Raw genomic sequence first — 15,786 nt, 5'->3', positions numbered from 1 at the left:
CCAAGCAACGTTCTTAGCTAAGGACATAATCAGTAGCTAGGAGCCTCCACTCCACGTGAAGAGGAGGTGTCAACCTGAGTGAGAAACCCTTAGAAAGGTTAACGTGGCGGGCTATCAGCCTAGGAAACACCATTTTCCTTGCTCTAACTGCATACAACACAGGGTGGGCACGGGGGACTCTTTCCTGGGTAGCACTTCACTCTCATTGTGGTTAACATGTTAATGTGTTTCAGTTCCTGTTGCCCTGTCCAAGGTCCTAGCGCTGTAGTTCCGCATGCTTGGTGCTGAGGCAGCAGCCTGTAAATATTTATCTGAAGGATGGATGAAAAAGATTCTGGCTTTTGGTTGGCTGGTTTATGAGTGTGGGCATCACGAATAACTTAGAATGTAAAGCAAAAGGCAGTTTTGCAGTATTTGGGCAAAGTCATCTAGGGGGGAAAAGGATGAATGGCTTTTAGGGAATCAGACCTGGTGTTTACAGCAGATGTGAGGGGTTTGTTTTGTTTGGACAGGTCAGGTTTCAAAGTTTTAAACTTGAGAATTCTGAATGGCTCCACATTACAGACAACAGGTTCTGATCTGCCCCTCCTCCCTGCCTCTTCTCTCACTCTCGAGTTGTAACGTTCTCTAGAGGACAAAGAGACCGAACCACCAGAGTTCGCTGAGACAGAAGCGCCAGGTGGCACTGGTGGCAATAGACCCTGTAGTGTGGCTCACTTATTCCCACGGGAGCCTGTACCCAGTGTTCTAATTGGCTACGCTCAGGATGGAGGCGTGACTTCCTGCGCATCAGTTTCTCGAGCTCTGATTGGTTACCAGCCAAGGTGAAGCCCTGCCAGTTACCTAGGATCTGTTTCCTGAGTGGAGAGGCCTGCGGAACAGGGTGGGAACTTAGCTCAACGCCCAAGGTCTCTCCGCCGAGCTTGCACTGCTGCCCACAGGTGAGCCACCCTATTTCTCCAGCTCAGGCTGAGCCTCAAGCCTGCCTACCGGGGTCAGGGTTAGCAGCTGCCCACCGAGAACGTCCCCACAGGCATTCCAACTCGGAGCACCGAAAAAAGGAGGCTGCACATGTAAATAAGAGGCCACGGTAGCGGTCCTGGCAGTGCCCTTCCTCTGACCAACTTTGTGGTTCTTTGCCTTCAAATTGGGATTCACTTGAAACTGTCAGATCAGAACTTAATTGGTGTTATTGAGAGGACTGTTTTAATTATAAAAATGTATTTCGCACCTCAGGATTACTTAAGAGAGGATTGCGTTAGAGAGCAGACTATGTGACCTTTTTAGCAAGAGCATCATTGTACATAGGACACAAGGCTAAGAGGACTGCCATTCTTAGGTGGGTAGCCTTGGGCAAGCTACACTTGCATCCTGACCTCATCTTTAAGGGGAACTATGGTTTAATGAGGAGTAGTTGTGAGGGCTTTGTTTTGTTTTTTAATACTCTGAACTACTATTAACTCGGTTAACATGACCTTTCACCCAGGAGTAGCGTCCCCATGTTCCTGATGCCCACACTGCCCACACAGAAAGGTGATATTACTTCCTAAAAAGTCACAGCTAATTGGAGATTAATTCCAAGGCAGTGTAGCTGCGCTAAAGTAACTCACTTTTGCCCTCTGCATTGCTTCATAGCCTGATTTGTTAATTTGCTGCTATTGCCTTGTGCATCGTGGTCTTTGCTCATTACAGGAAATAACAGTATTCAGTCTCTGCTCTCCCCTGCATACACAGTCATTATGGGCTGCTCATGGTTCTTGCTAAAGCCATTTCTGAAGTGAAAAAGGCGTGGGCCTTCCTTATTTATTTATTTATTTATTTTTGTAAAGTCTGTAACTCTCAAGTTCTCAGATGGTCTGTGATCCCAACAGAAATATGAAGTGCTTGACCAGGAGAGCTAGTGCCTACCATCCTGATGGCAGCCTGAGCTTAAAAAAAACAAACAAAAAACCCTACAAGTTGAATGGACAATTGATAAATATTACTATAAAGTAAAAAAACACACTGGGAACTGCCTGCCCCTCTGTTTCCCAGAGTCAGTGATGGCAGCCCATGAAGGGCAGGGAGACAGTTCATTAGAGCACAGTGCTGCAAAGTGGGTAGTGTGGGATGGTGAAGCAGAAACAGGGGTCACAGCCATCCCAGGTGGAGCATTGCAGTCCATGGTGCCGTAAACGCTCTTGAAACATCACAGGCATTTCCTTAAGAGAGTGACGCTTACTTCTGGGAGTTGATTGACAAAAGTACAGTCTTTGGAAACTATGTAGTGGGAACAGTTAGAGCCCGCCCGGACTGAGAAGTGACTGTGGTTTGTGAGGAAGGAAGATGGGAATTCAGGTGGCAGCAAGAGTCTTTCCTACAAATTATTGTATGTCTGTCCTAAAGTGCCACTGAGGTCTATTGCAGAGAGGTGACAGAATCACATTTTAGAAGCTACAGAGGAGTCCTAAATGGACTGACTGGAGCCCTGGAGAAGGACAAAATCGCTCAGGAGAGACTATAAGGTAAGAAGGAAAGCATATTTATTTGTTTGTACATTTGTTTGTTTTTCACTAGAAAACTCATCATTTCTAATGCTTTTAATTAAAATATAATTACATCATTTACCCTTCCCAAGTACACACACACCCCATTATTCTCTCTCAAATTCATGATCTCTCTCATTTCTTTAATTGTAATATATTTTTTTAACAAGTTGTTGCTTTGCAGTCCAAACTGGCTTAAAAATACTCTAGGTAGACCAGGCTGGCCTAAAACTTATGCCTCAGCCTTCCTAGTGCTGGAATTTCAGGCTACCAAGCCTAAAGATGCACCTGTAGAGGAGACAGAGAAGGGGTGGCCAGAGGGGAGTGGTGGGGAGAGCAAGAAGGGAGCAGTTTGGAAGTCAGACAAGAGACTGTTTTGAAAAATGGTCAAACGCTGCTGGATGCTACAAAAGCCCAGAAAAGTAGGAATTGAAACTACTCATTAGCTCTGATAGCAGGGAAGTTGTCTTTATTGAGAGCTGTGAAATAGAAGAGGAAGGAGAATCTGCATGAATCAGCTAAGAGGATAGAACAAGAGAGACAGAGGGGAAGAGCAGTGATACCAGAAATGCAGAAAGAGAGAGGTGGGTGCAACTGCTTAAGGGATAAATGTGAATGTGACCTCACTTGATTATCTTTATTGCTCTTTATAGATTATGTGTTGGGTGGGGAGAGGTGGCCTTTCTTAATAAGGTGAAAAGATATTTAGGGGTGGTGGGGAGGTGTGTGCCAAAGTGGTGCATGTATGGAGGTCGGAGGACAACGTGCAGAAGTCAGTCCTCTCATTCCACCACGTTCGTTTCTGGGACTAAAGTCAGAGCAGCAGCCTTGGCGACAGCACCTTTACCTGCTGCCTGTCTTGATGGCTTTTCTTTCATTTCCTTGTTGACATACAAAGTCCCAGGATATGGGCAGAGTTCATTGAAAATCTCTGTGGAGGATTCACTACTCCAGCTGCTGTTGACAACGCGTGTGGGCGGGGCCAAGACATCAGCATTGTGGGAGTTGGAGGGAGCCTATTACAGTCCTCACAAGTGCCTTGGAGGGGAATCTTGGAAAGAAATACAGAATGTGGCAGAAGTAGGGTTAGAGATAGACGCCTTGATGTGACTATATCGTGCGGTCACCAGATCAAACTTTGGCAGATGTGGACTTGCTTTCTGCTTGGATGACTGGGGAGTGGTTACTTGAGGTGAGATCCATTCTTGGTGAAGATGACAGCGAAGGATGTGGAGGGTCACATAAACTTATTTGATAAAGCAGTGAGTCTAAGAGGCCTGGTTTCATGTTTAAAACAATTCTGTTTGAGGAAAATATTATCAAGCAGCACACTTATTGTCTTATTTTAAGAAATTGGCTGGTAAGATGTCTAAGCAAGCAGGGTACTTGCTGAGCCAGCCTCATGAGTTCAATCCAGAATTTACATAAAGGTGCAAAGAGAAAACCCAACCCTACTGAGTTGTCCCCTGACTGCCTCAGGTGTGCACCTCCACACACACACACACACACACACACACACACACACACACACACACACACACATGCATACAAGTCCATGGTGAATAAATGTGCCTAAAAAACTGAAATGTGCCTTGTTCTGACACTTGCTACAACATGGACTTTGAAAGCATTACACTAAATAGAATAAGGCAAGCATTTTAAAAATGTGTTGGATGGTTTGTGTCACTCACATGACCTATCTAGAAGACACGTGGAAACAGCAGAGCAGAGCTTGCCAGGTGCCGAGGCAGGAGTGGAGAGTTATGCATCCTGTTTTATGAACACAGAATTTGTGTTTGACAGGAAGTCTTATATGTAGTGGTTTATAGTTGTACAGTGTTGTCAAAGTACCCTATGCCACTGAACTATGTACTTGATAATGGTCCAGATACTACCGTGCCTTTATTAACATCTTACCATGACTTGTTAAAAAGTGACAACTCTAACTCATGCCTGTGACACCAGCCATTTGGGAGCCAACATAGATGGAACTACAATGTAAGATCTCAACCTCTGTCTCCTCCTCCTCCTCCTCTTCTTCCTCTCCCTCCTCCTCCTTTTTCTTCTTCCTCCCCTTCTTCCCCACCTCAAAAGTGATAACTACTAAAAATGAATCAAAGAATGGAATGCCAATTCTAGAAAAACTAAGTTGTTTTCTTTATATAATAAAAGTTTATACATGTTAATTTTTATGATGTATCAAGGACAAAAAAGAGAAGAAAGGCTAAAAATAACATATTAGCCAAAGGTCTGCCTCAGTAACAAAGCACTTCACCAGTGAGTTGTTTTCCACACTTCAGAAGAACAGAAGAATCATTTATATACTGTCGCTCTTTAAGGGGGGGGGGGGTGTCATCTGAGATGGGGTTTCCTGGCTGTAAGTGTAGGCTCTCCAGCCCTCTCTCTCGGATTCCAGAAACTCCCTTTAAAGGGCAAACATGAAATGCAGGCAGACAGATGCTCAGCATGTAACAAAACTGCAAATAGCACAGCTACTCAACAGTAAGAGCTGCAGTCAGCACACCCATCCTGAATGGTGTTCCTTCCACTTTCTCCAGCACTCTAACACCATACTTAGACTTCCTAAGAAGTTGTAATGTGCATTTATTAGTCAGGCTTTCCATTTTTACTGATAACAATGTTTGCCCAGCAGAAAGGCAGCAAGATGGACAGCCTTGACTGTCCTGATGTCTGTGTTTACCTTTAAGAAAGCAGATAGTGGGTTATGGCCTGCCTTTTCCTTTTCTGCTAGTGGGAATGCCTTACCATACAAATGTGGCTCTGATCATCTGTCCTTTTGCAAGATGAGACCCTCAAACAGCTATTTTAACTGGTGCCTGAACCACACTGGTACCAGTTACCTGCCCTGACCCTCAAAGAACCCTTGGCTGTTTGGAACTTGCTTAGAGTACAAGTTTTTTCAATTTCACTTTACAGACAGGATTTAGATGTAGTTCCCATGTGCAGGTTTGCTCTGTACATTTAAAGAATTACAAGTGAGAATTGTATAAAATAGAACAGAGTGAAATGTCAATAGCTGCCGAGCATGGCACATGCCTGGAATTCTAACACTCGAGGTTGGGGCTTGATTGCTATGAGTTTGAGTCTAACCTAGGCTACACATCAAGTATCAGTCCACCCAGGGCTAAGTACAAGGCCTTATCTCAAAACAATGAAGTGTTAAATTATTGATAAGCAGTAGGGTTGTAAGTTTCTGCTTATGTGCCTCACAATTCAGCAACTCTACAGTAAGTGTGTTTTAGTTTTATGGAGGTATTTTGAACATCTGACATACTTAACCATTCTCACTTGCCCTTTGTAAGTCATACTTCTATTTAAACCCTAGAATTTGGAGTTAGCAGAAGAAAACATTTTGCTTTAATGCATGTGGGCTGTACAAGAAAATAGAAAGGTTAATTACAAGCAACGAAGGCTTATTACCCATCACTTCTGGAGGCTGCAGTGGCCACGGCTAAGATGCCTACAGACTCTAAGGATGCTTTCTTCCTCACAGATGGCATCTTTTATGTGTCTCACAATGAAAAGACAAGCAATCTCTTCAAAGCCTTTTTTAAATACAGCTTTATTCTTTGAGAATTTCATACATACATACAATATATTTTGGTCATAGTCACCCACCACATCTTACTCGAACTCCTTTTCCAGATCTCCACCCCACCCCAAGTCACATTAAAATTCAGTTTAAAGTTATATCACTGCAAGACTTTGGCTCCTGATAGTTCCCAGTGATGACTACTATTTAGTAAATACTTAACTGTGTGTCAAAACCTTCTTCAAGTGCTTGCTCTGCATCCGACTCTGGCGGTATTCCTGTAAGGTATGGATACTGTTCTCATTTACAGCACAGTGCTGTTTTTAATGTTTGCTGACGAGTTTCCCATGAAGCATTTTTTGACTTACTATGCTTTGTCTGAAGCTAACGAACTTCAGGATCACTCTGTAAGTTAAAGCCAGGGCTGGCCATGGGCAGTTCCGTTAAGGAACCTTCACCCTCCCCAGAATGTGGTCTAAACGAGAGGCATGAACCTGTAGAGTCCCAACCCATATCTGCCTGGGCTTCACATGACACACAGACTACTTTGAATTAAAGCCACTGGAAAATACATGTGGAGCCATTCTGATTCTTCTGTTCAAGAGTGGGTGACAGTTACGTGAGGAACCCTCATGATAGTAAGATGAGTAACAGCCTTCTTAAGGATAACTTGAGAGCAAACCTTATTGAAACACTGTGCTTTCTAAAGCTCCTTGCATGGTGGGGTTGCTTCCTTGCATCTTACTGGTTTTGTCCACCTCAGTGTAACCTATCCTGCTTTGCATCTTGTCTTTGCATGGGCTTCCACGATGTAGACAGTCTGTATGAAATAAATGTGCATGCTTTCTTACCATTTTGCTACTTTATTGCATGCACCCAGCCAGGACCCTAAGTCAGAAGTAGAGAATTACAGCCCCTTCTATGGTCAGAGGCTGCAAGGCTTCAGTCAGTCTAGCCATCTCCTAATAGGTGAAGATGGTAAGGGGCATTTGGATAGACTGAGAGGCACTGCTGAGATTACCCCCAGGTTTAGTTGAAGGCAGCTACCTTACCCAACACTGCTTCATGAGCTGGAGTAGCACCGTCACCATCACACAGCTTACCTGATTTCCAGAAGTTCCGCTAAGGCTGGCACATAGCACTTCTCATGTTGCCTAAGACTTACTTTAATCCTGAATTTATAAAAACAAGTTGCATTTGCCAAAGTTCTAATAAAGCAAACATACATTTACGTACTCATTTCCTTTTTTTTTAGTAGAATTTTGTTTATTTATTTATTTATTTATTTGTTAGTTAGTTAGTTAGTTATATGAGTACACTGTAGCTGTCTTCAGATGCACCAGAAAAGGGCATCAGATCCCATTACAGATGGTTGTGAGCCACCATGTGGTTGCTGGGATTTGAACTCAGGACCTCTGGAAGAGCAAACAGTGCTCTTGACTGCTGAGCCATCTCTCCAGCCCCTATGTACTCATTTCAAATAAAACAAACTAACCTGTCTGGATTATAGCTTGTCAGCAAAAATACTTGAAAATAGAATGAAAGATGACGTTTCCCTTCCTAAGCATCTACCTGAGCTAAACATCAACTTGAAAAATGTAAAACCTTATAAAAACAATGACCTGTGTAATCTGCCACCTAAAAAAGACATGACAGCTGTCAAAAAGGAAATCTGTGTCAGAACAGTTGAGACCTATGAACCTTTGAACCCCATGACCTTCAACCTGTATTTGGAGCACCTGCTTCACAGGATGGATACAGAGCTCAAATAGAATATTTTTATAAAGGATGAGATGCCTTAAATTTGTGATAAGATGCATTATGATGGAATAGTTTTCCTTGCCAGCTTAAATTGTTCCCAGTTACTGCTTAGAACTCAGATTTCTAAGTGTTGTAAAAGCCAGTGCTCCTTTTAAGTCGTCATCTTCCATGCAGGCACAATGTGGACATTCTCAGCCTTAAGATGTGGAAATTAGCCAGAGCTCACAGCATGCCGTGGAGGTTGCTGACAGGATACCAACTCTGCAGACTGTGTCTTCTCAGAAAGCCGCCACCAGCTCTGAAAATCAAACCCTCTTCAGCATGTGTCACCTACGGAACGGACAGCCAGTCAGATAAAGAAAACAAGAGAACGGTGGAAAAGCTCTGTGCATGTTCCGTTGACATTAGAAAAATCCGCAGGCTGAAAGGATGGGTGCTTCTAGAGGAGGAAACCTACGTTGAAGAGATTGCAAATATTTTGAAAGAACTAGGTGCCAACAAAACTGTGATTGCCAGTATATTAGAACGCTGTCCGGAAGCGATTATCTGCAGTCCCACTGCTGTTAACACCAAAAGGAAACTCTGGCAGATGGTCTGCAAAAACGAGGCAGAGTTAGTGCAGTTAATAGAGCAGTTTCCAGAATCGTTCTTTACTGTCAAGGACCAGGAGAACCAGAAGCTAAATGTTCAGTTCTTTCAAGAGCTGGGACTCAAGAATGTGGTGATTAGCAGGTTTCTGACAACAGCCTCTAGCATTTTCCATAATCCTGTAGAGAACAATAAACAAATGATAGGGGTTCTCCAGGAGAGCTACCTAAACTTAGGTGGATCTGAGGCCAATGCTAAAGTGTGGCTACTAAAATTATTAAGCCAAAATCCATTCATTGTGTTAAATTCTCCTACAGCTGTAGATGAAATACTGAAATTTCTTCAAGGACAAGGCTTCACAGACTCTGAAGTTCTTCAGCTTCTGTCCAAACTTAAAGGGTTTCTTTTTCAACTTCAGCCAGGAAGTATCCAGAACAGTATTTCCTTCACTAAAGCTACTTTTGAGTGTACAGACTCTGACCTACGACAGTTAGTTGTGAAATGCCCAGCCCTTCTATGTTATCCTGCTTCTGTCCTAGAAGAGAGAACCCAGGCACTGCTGAAAGAAGGCATCTCCATAGCTCAAATAAGAGAGTCACCAATGGTCCTGGAATTGACGCCACAGATAATTCAATATAGGATAAGAAAGCTGAATTCTTTAGGCTACGGAATAAAGGATGGACATCTAGCAAGTCTAAATGGAACAAAAAAGGAGTTTGAGGCTAACTTTAGCAAAATGCAAGCCAAACAAGGAAGGCCATTATTTAACCCTGTGGCATCATTAAAGGTTGAAGAGTGACAGGGCAAAGTGACCAATTCACAATGACTTAGCAATTCAGCTTATAAGCACTAATGATTCTCAGGGCCTACTGAGATTCTGAGTTGTGTTCAAGTTGCCTCTTAACTGGTAGTTTCTGACTCATTTGCTGTGTTTTAAAATGTAAATTGTGCTTAAATAAAACCAGTAACTTTGATCTTGGAACTATTATTCCAAAACATCATATATTAAGCAGCAGGAGTGTGATAGTTCACACGAATCATTTTGAAGAAATTGACAGTTCTACTCTTGACCAGAGTACAGGAACACCTCTGTTCCAAGAGCTGCTACCAAAGTATAAATCCCCACGGCCAGCCTTGAGTCATTAACAGGCCAACAACACATTCTTTTAGAGAGAGCTAACTTCACCTTGTGTTTGTAGTGAGTATCTTTGAGAAGTAGTACTCATCCAGAAGGATTAAGAGCCTACTTCTGTGGTCAGTTTGAAATCTCCTAAGAAACAAGCACTCATCCCGTTCCTCATTTTACAAATGAGGTTCATAGCAGAGTTCAGATTTATTAAGATCTGAATTCTGTTTAATTTCAGGAAAAGATTTTCACCTTTCCCTAAACAGCAAAAGAAAGGAATGCAAACAGATTATAGGGGAGGGGTCTGAAAACTAATTTCAAACTTAATTCATGCACTTGAAATGAATGTGGATTCCTAGAAAGCCTGAAAATCTACTTTATGTGATTACCCTACTTTCAGTTGTAGTATTTCCACTTCTACCTCTAAGATAAACATCACCCAGATAAAGAATGGCTCACTTTCAGGTGTATAGTTTGTAGTAACTGTAATATACGTTGTTTGTAATTCACAACAGTTGACTATGTGGTGTGCACAGCTTCTCAATATAATGAGGCATTGCAGCCTTTATCTTATTTTTTCTTTCTCTTAGCCAATGCAAATATCCCTCACTATCCAAATCTGTTCAGTTCCTTAGTTGGGGTAATGAATAGTAACAAGTGCCCAGGAAGCTAAGAATACTTAACTCTTCTACAATAAGACTCAAAGTAAGGCACTTACCCAAAGCACTTAGGACTATCAAGAAAAATGTTAAGACCAGATGTTGGCAGCTGTGGTCCAGTGGCAGAGTTCACGTTTCACCTTGAATTCAATCACAATTGTGTACTTGAATATATACATATGTGTATATAAGAAAAAGAACATGTGCTTCATCCAGTGTAGCACAAATGAGAAGCATCACTATCTATCTGAGGGGCAGGAGTTCATACTCAGGGTGAACCTTTAGACCTTTTTCCTGGCAGTTATCAGTAATACATGTATGCACTGGCTCACTTTCTCAAAGCAGGTCTGGAAAACATTACAGGCTACAAGGTCCTCTACAGTTACCTGTCAACTGTGAGGTGGTCAGTAACAGGCCAGAGGCCAAGAATGAAGCTGTGAGAAGTCAGAAGCAGAGATAAACATCAGCACCACTTGCACTGCTCTAGCATTTAGAGTCATTGCTGTAGATGAGATTGTCACAGAGAGGCCACTAAGATGTGGGGAAGTGACTAATGAATTTGGAATAGGGCAGTCACTGGTTGACTTATCCAGAGTGACTGTTGGAGTAGGGAAGTGAGAAGGCAATGTAGAGTGGGTTGAAGGGCTCAGGACACAGCACGTGGGACATTAGAACCTAAGTTAGGTTTAACTCCTAGAACTCATAGAAGAAACGCCAGTGTGAAGTGGCCACGGTATCCCTGCAGCAGCAATCTTAAGTGGTTCCTTAACTACATACAATAGAAGTGTTCCCTAGGTCTAGCTCTTCAGCTTTCACACTTTAGTAGGCTCAAGAATAACCTACAAAGGTTGTTAAAGAGACTGAACAAACTGAGATGACGAAACCTAGACATCTGAATTTTCAGACTTTTAGTTGTGTTTGTACTTTACTGTTGTGTCTACATTAATATTGTGTTTGTAAAGTATCACCAAAAAAATTTACTGCAGCACACCCTGAACTGTGTAATCTTAACTTTTAAGATCATCCTGTTTACAAATTCCCTTTATTTCTGTAGATCTTTATGAAACATTCCATCTTTGTAGATCATAGTCCTTTATTATCAGATTCAGGTGTTCTTTCCCATCCCTTTAATACAAAAATCCCCGCATTATTCAATCAGGTATTTTCATCTGACATTTCACTAAATACAATATTCATATCAACATTGTTAGATCAGTCATTCAAGTGGGTCACACAAATTTATCTTCACTGTGCCAAAACCCACTAAAAAACGGAGTCGAATAACAGATACCTCCAGGTGTATACAACAAAGTAAACTAGTCCTGTTTAACAGGTCAAATTGCTAGTCTACATAAACTAGAAGGGACTCAGGTATATTGCTGTACACATCATCAAATGGCAAGTTCATTTCAGTTAGAACTACAGCTACCTGTATATTTGTACAGTTCTCTGCTATCGTAAAAGCCGCTGTGAACCACATTGTACTTTAGCATTTAAGACAATTGAGAAAATTTACCAGTTGGCTTTTCTGTAGCAGAAATTAATTAGCCATTTTTCCTCAAGTGATTTTAAAGACAAGCAAAGTTGAAAATAAATATGCAAGCATATAGTATACTAAGCCTACACTTAGACTAATTCAAGTACAAAGCATAGTAGAGCCTCTAAGTTAGAAATACAAACCAGCAATGAATCAATAAATTCTTCTAAATAGCAGGAATCAATTTCTCCAATACCATTATTTAGATCACTGAGAATGGGTCTATTAATTTTGGAACTTTAAAAATACCATTTGTTAACACATTTCACCAGATGTACCAACAAATGTCTCTTAAATAATATTGCATGAAATAAATGACCATTTAATTCCTTCTAAATTTAGTTCAATGATTTTAAATTTTGTATAAACAAAGTTCCAAGAACATTTGTAGATTTGCTTGACAGTCCTGCTGTTATTTATTAATGCTTTTTAAATTTATATTTTTATTCAACTGTTGGCCCACATTACTAATAGAATCCTCTTAAGAGTTCCAAACATTTGAACCTACATATTCGGGTGATCTTCTCCTGGATTTAGGAACACTACATTTTGACTTACACCAAGGCACCACTCCCTTCCTCTCTCCGGGGAGTTAGAAGGGGCAGAATGGAGACAGAATTCTAGTTTTAGGTATAAAGAAAATTAAGAATTTTTTTCAGGCTTAGATTGTAAGATAAATGCCAAATATATGTCACTTATAAATTTCCATGAAACTAAGCATTAAGTCAAAAAGAAATGAACTTCTGAGTTACATTCTGTGAAAATGAATGTGTTATGATAGCACATTAAGACACAACACAGTTACCATCCATATCAAAAACCTTCAACTTCCTGCCTGAAACTGGCTTGAGAAATGGTATGTCTACAGCTGCTTTAAAGGGTTATAAGAGAACATGTTTTAAAGCCATGAATGAATTTCACTGCAAATGCAACTCAGTTGGTACAGTACTTGTCTACTATGCATGCGGCCCAGGGTTCCATCCCCAACATCACATAAACCAAGCATGGTATCTCATGCCTGTAATCCCAGCACTTGGGAGGTGAATGCAGAATTAGAAGCGCAAGAATATCCTCAGCTACATATCCAGTTCAAGACCAGCCTGGGCTTTAGAAGACCCCATCTCAAAGGAAAACAACAACAACAACAACAAAACCCTAAATACATCATTGAAAGCACTTATCTATTTTTTTTAATTCAAAGCCAATGTATGGAACCCATCTCATTCATTTGAAGAGTCAATCCTCATATATTAATGGTTGATTTTATTGTATTTTTAAAGGAATTACTTGTAATAATTTAAGACATCCTAAAGAAAGAATAAGCATGAAGGATTATCTTAGATTCTTAGGATAATTATAAGAACTTAAAAATTAATATTTGTCAGGCGTGGTGGTACACACCTTTAATCCCAGCACTCGGGAGGCAGAGGCAGGCGAATTTCTGAGTTCGAGGCCAGCCTGGTCTACAAAGTGAGTTCCAGGACAGCCAGGGTTATACAGAGAAACCCTGTCTCAAAAAAAAAAAAAAATTATTCCTTCTCAATATGAAACTTCCCACACAGCTTTTGATGAGCTAAGCAATGTTGCATAGCTACTGTGGGGTGTATTAATGATGGGACCATGAATCCAACTACTAAAGCACGTTTCATGTTAACTATTCACAACTGCTGATAAGCACTCTTACCCACTGGCACCAGGGAACTCCTTTACCTCAATACTCCTGAGATTTGTAAGAGGGAAACTAGATTTACAACCTTTAAAAGAGTTCACTGATAATTATAAGAACTGCACATATTTAAGATTATTAGAAAAGATGTTTTCTTTTGTAAGGCATCAATGATTAAACAAACAGAATGCTTATCTAACCAAAAAAAAAAAAAACCCAAAACAAAACAATTAACAGTATCATAAAAACATTTGTCTTCTAAACTTTTGAATTCCTGCTACTTTTTTGCNAGCTTAAATAAGAATGCCTCTTGGCCTAAACCACTATAGTTATAAAAAACTAAGACATCTGAAACTATTAGGCACATCAAAGGTACAGTTTATGTAGTTNGAGTCCCTTTGTAAGGGTCATGTGAGNTACCTGGCACACTGTACACANGGAACTGTAAAACCATCTACTAAGTTGAACTTTCACATTTTTTAGTCAAACTGAAAGACTTAGAGCAAATATTTAAACATACCATATCTTCAGTTACAACTGAACAAGTGTAACGTTTTACCAGATAAAAAGCTGAACTTAAGGATGAGAAGCCTTCAGNCACTGTGGTCGTACTGGACTCTTCTTGTTTTAGANGCAGCCAGTCACCAATACTTTCAACACAGCAGTTTAGCGGTTGACTTGGTTGTAGTCTGTAATTGAGCTGTTCAATGCCACTGGCATCATATGCTGTGGAGAGCAAGTGTACTTCTCTCTCAATCNGACTTGTCTTTCTTCTTTCCTGATAAGGGCACTTTGTTTACAACTGCAGACCCAACAGCTGTCACACCTCCAGCCACAGCAGACACGCCTCCTTTCACCAGCCCTATTCCCATGGAAGGCACAGTTGTAACAGCTGTTTTGGTCACTTCCAGACTCTTTCCACCAATCCAAGCCACACCACCAATGGTGGCACCAACAGCTCCCTTTGTAACACTGAAGATACCTCCAGTCACACGAGACAACATTCCTGGCTGCTGCTGCGGGTGATCTTTCATTGACCCTAATGAGAGACATATGATAGTCAATATCAAGTCTTTCTAAGAACAGTTCAAATCATTAAGTAACCTTTCTCACAACTAGCAGCTTAATCTGATAAACTCTGTTATACTGAGTAAGAAGCTCTTGCCTGAGTACAGCTGCAGATGCCTTATTTTATACCTTGATCCACAACTAAGTCTTCGAAGCAAGGTCTTGTTAATGTAGTCCATACTTTCCTCAAACTCACAATTTTCCTACTTCTACTTCACAAACACTGAGATTATAGGTATACACCACCACACATAGTGTTGTGTAGCAATTTCCTCTGAGATTAAAATCTCCCATTTTGAAGGGAAGCTGATTAAGATGACACAGAATATTTTATTAAAAGGAAGGTAAAAGTTCCATTCTATATAGAAGCTCCTTAAACTCAGAAAGTAATTCAGAACGGCTTCCTGAAACTGACCAAATTCACTAGGCCCCTCCTTCACTAAATATATATTAAGGACCAGTGAAAAACATTCAGACAAGCTGAGGTGCCTGAAAGAAGCAGAGCTGAGCTGAGCTATCTGGGAGGGACACTCTCCAACTTGTTGAGCTCCCTTCAGGTGTAGAGTGTACTCCACATTTCCAGCTTCTGTGAGCTGTCACCCATACTGGAGTAGACTTTAGTGATGCCGCTGTCTTTGATTCACTTCTACTCCTGTAAGTAAACCCAATTAAACTTATTGGTTTACCAAGTTTGACTCCAGTATATCAATAGTTCCCTATGTGAAATAAGTAGACATGTATCCATGTCTACCCAGGAGTATATCACACATGTATGGCTCAGTGCTAAGTCTTATCCATAAAAGAAAATATTTTTTATAAAAAGAAATATTATAGAGACTAAACAACTTTATATAATATAATCTTATTTTAAAAGATGTATTTTAAATGTCTCTCTGATTTGCAGCTTTACTAATAAAATTTTACCCTAAAAAGTATGAAAAATAAAAATATAAACATATGTAGCTTTCAATTTCTTATTCAGGATGCAGTTATTATCAAAATAATCATCTTCATATAATGTAGTTCTGAAGGTATTTTGGGGATCTCTATGGACTTTGAGGAGAGGGGACACATGGTAAAAAAATCTCCTTCAAAATATATTAAAATGGGTTTGTCTTTTCACTTTATTCTCTCACAAATCTCTTGAGAGTTCCAGAAATTAGATATAAAGCACAAAAGACCATTGCAAAAGCAGCTGCAAGAATGTACCTGTCTTCTCTCCAAACAGTAATGAGATTTATAAAAATATATAAACAGGATCAACTAGGTAACAAATCTCTTTTTTTTTTTTTTTTTTTTTTTT

At 40.5% G+C, this 15,786-nt stretch overlaps 2 protein-coding genes across 5 annotated transcripts in view; one reads left to right on the top strand and one right to left on the bottom strand.

Moving 5' to 3' along the window:
- Window positions 1-868: 868 nt before the first annotated feature.
- Window positions 869-9,409, top strand: Mterf2 (mitochondrial transcription termination factor 2). 4 transcript variants are annotated; one of them, XM_029482556.1, is made up of 4 exons: window positions 869-941; window positions 2,386-2,504; window positions 6,325-6,363; window positions 8,014-9,401. In XM_029482556.1, exon 4 carries the CDS (start codon window positions 8,042-8,044, stop codon window positions 9,224-9,226), a length of 1,185 nt encoding a protein of 394 aa, XP_029338416.1. In that variant the 5' UTR covers window positions 869-941; window positions 2,386-2,504; window positions 6,325-6,363; window positions 8,014-8,041; the 3' UTR covers window positions 9,227-9,401. The 4 variants fall into 4 exon arrangements, with proteins under 4 accessions (XP_029338416.1, XP_029338415.1, XP_021030297.1 ...); XM_029482555.1 differs by having other exon boundaries at window positions 6,192-6,363; XM_021174638.2 differs by lacking the exon at window positions 6,325-6,363 and having other exon boundaries at window positions 8,014-9,409.
- Window positions 9,410-11,285: 1,876 nt separating this feature from the next.
- Tmem263 (transmembrane protein 263) overlaps window positions 11,286-15,786 on the bottom strand; it is a 66,771-nt gene continuing 62,270 nt past the window's right edge. Inside the window, exon 3 of the mRNA XM_021174208.2 lies at window positions 11,286-14,454. Within this exon, the coding sequence (XP_021029867.1) occupies window positions 14,168-14,454 (287 nt within the window). The 3' untranslated portion in view covers window positions 11,286-14,167. The remainder of the gene's footprint in view (window positions 14,455-15,786) is intronic.

This window comes from Mus caroli, chromosome 10, assembly GCF_900094665.2.
Source record: "Mus caroli chromosome 10, CAROLI_EIJ_v1.1, whole genome shotgun sequence".
Lineage (NCBI taxonomy): Eukaryota > Metazoa > Chordata > Mammalia > Rodentia > Muridae > Mus > Mus caroli.
The sequence above is the reverse complement of the archived record's forward strand: the minus strand, read 5'-3'. Positions and strand labels throughout refer to the sequence as shown.

Coding starts and splice junctions, on each gene's coding strand:
- Mterf2 (XM_021174638.2), top strand. CDS start 8,042: ATGTGGAAATTAGCCAGAGCTCACAGCATGCCGTGGAGGTTGCTGACA.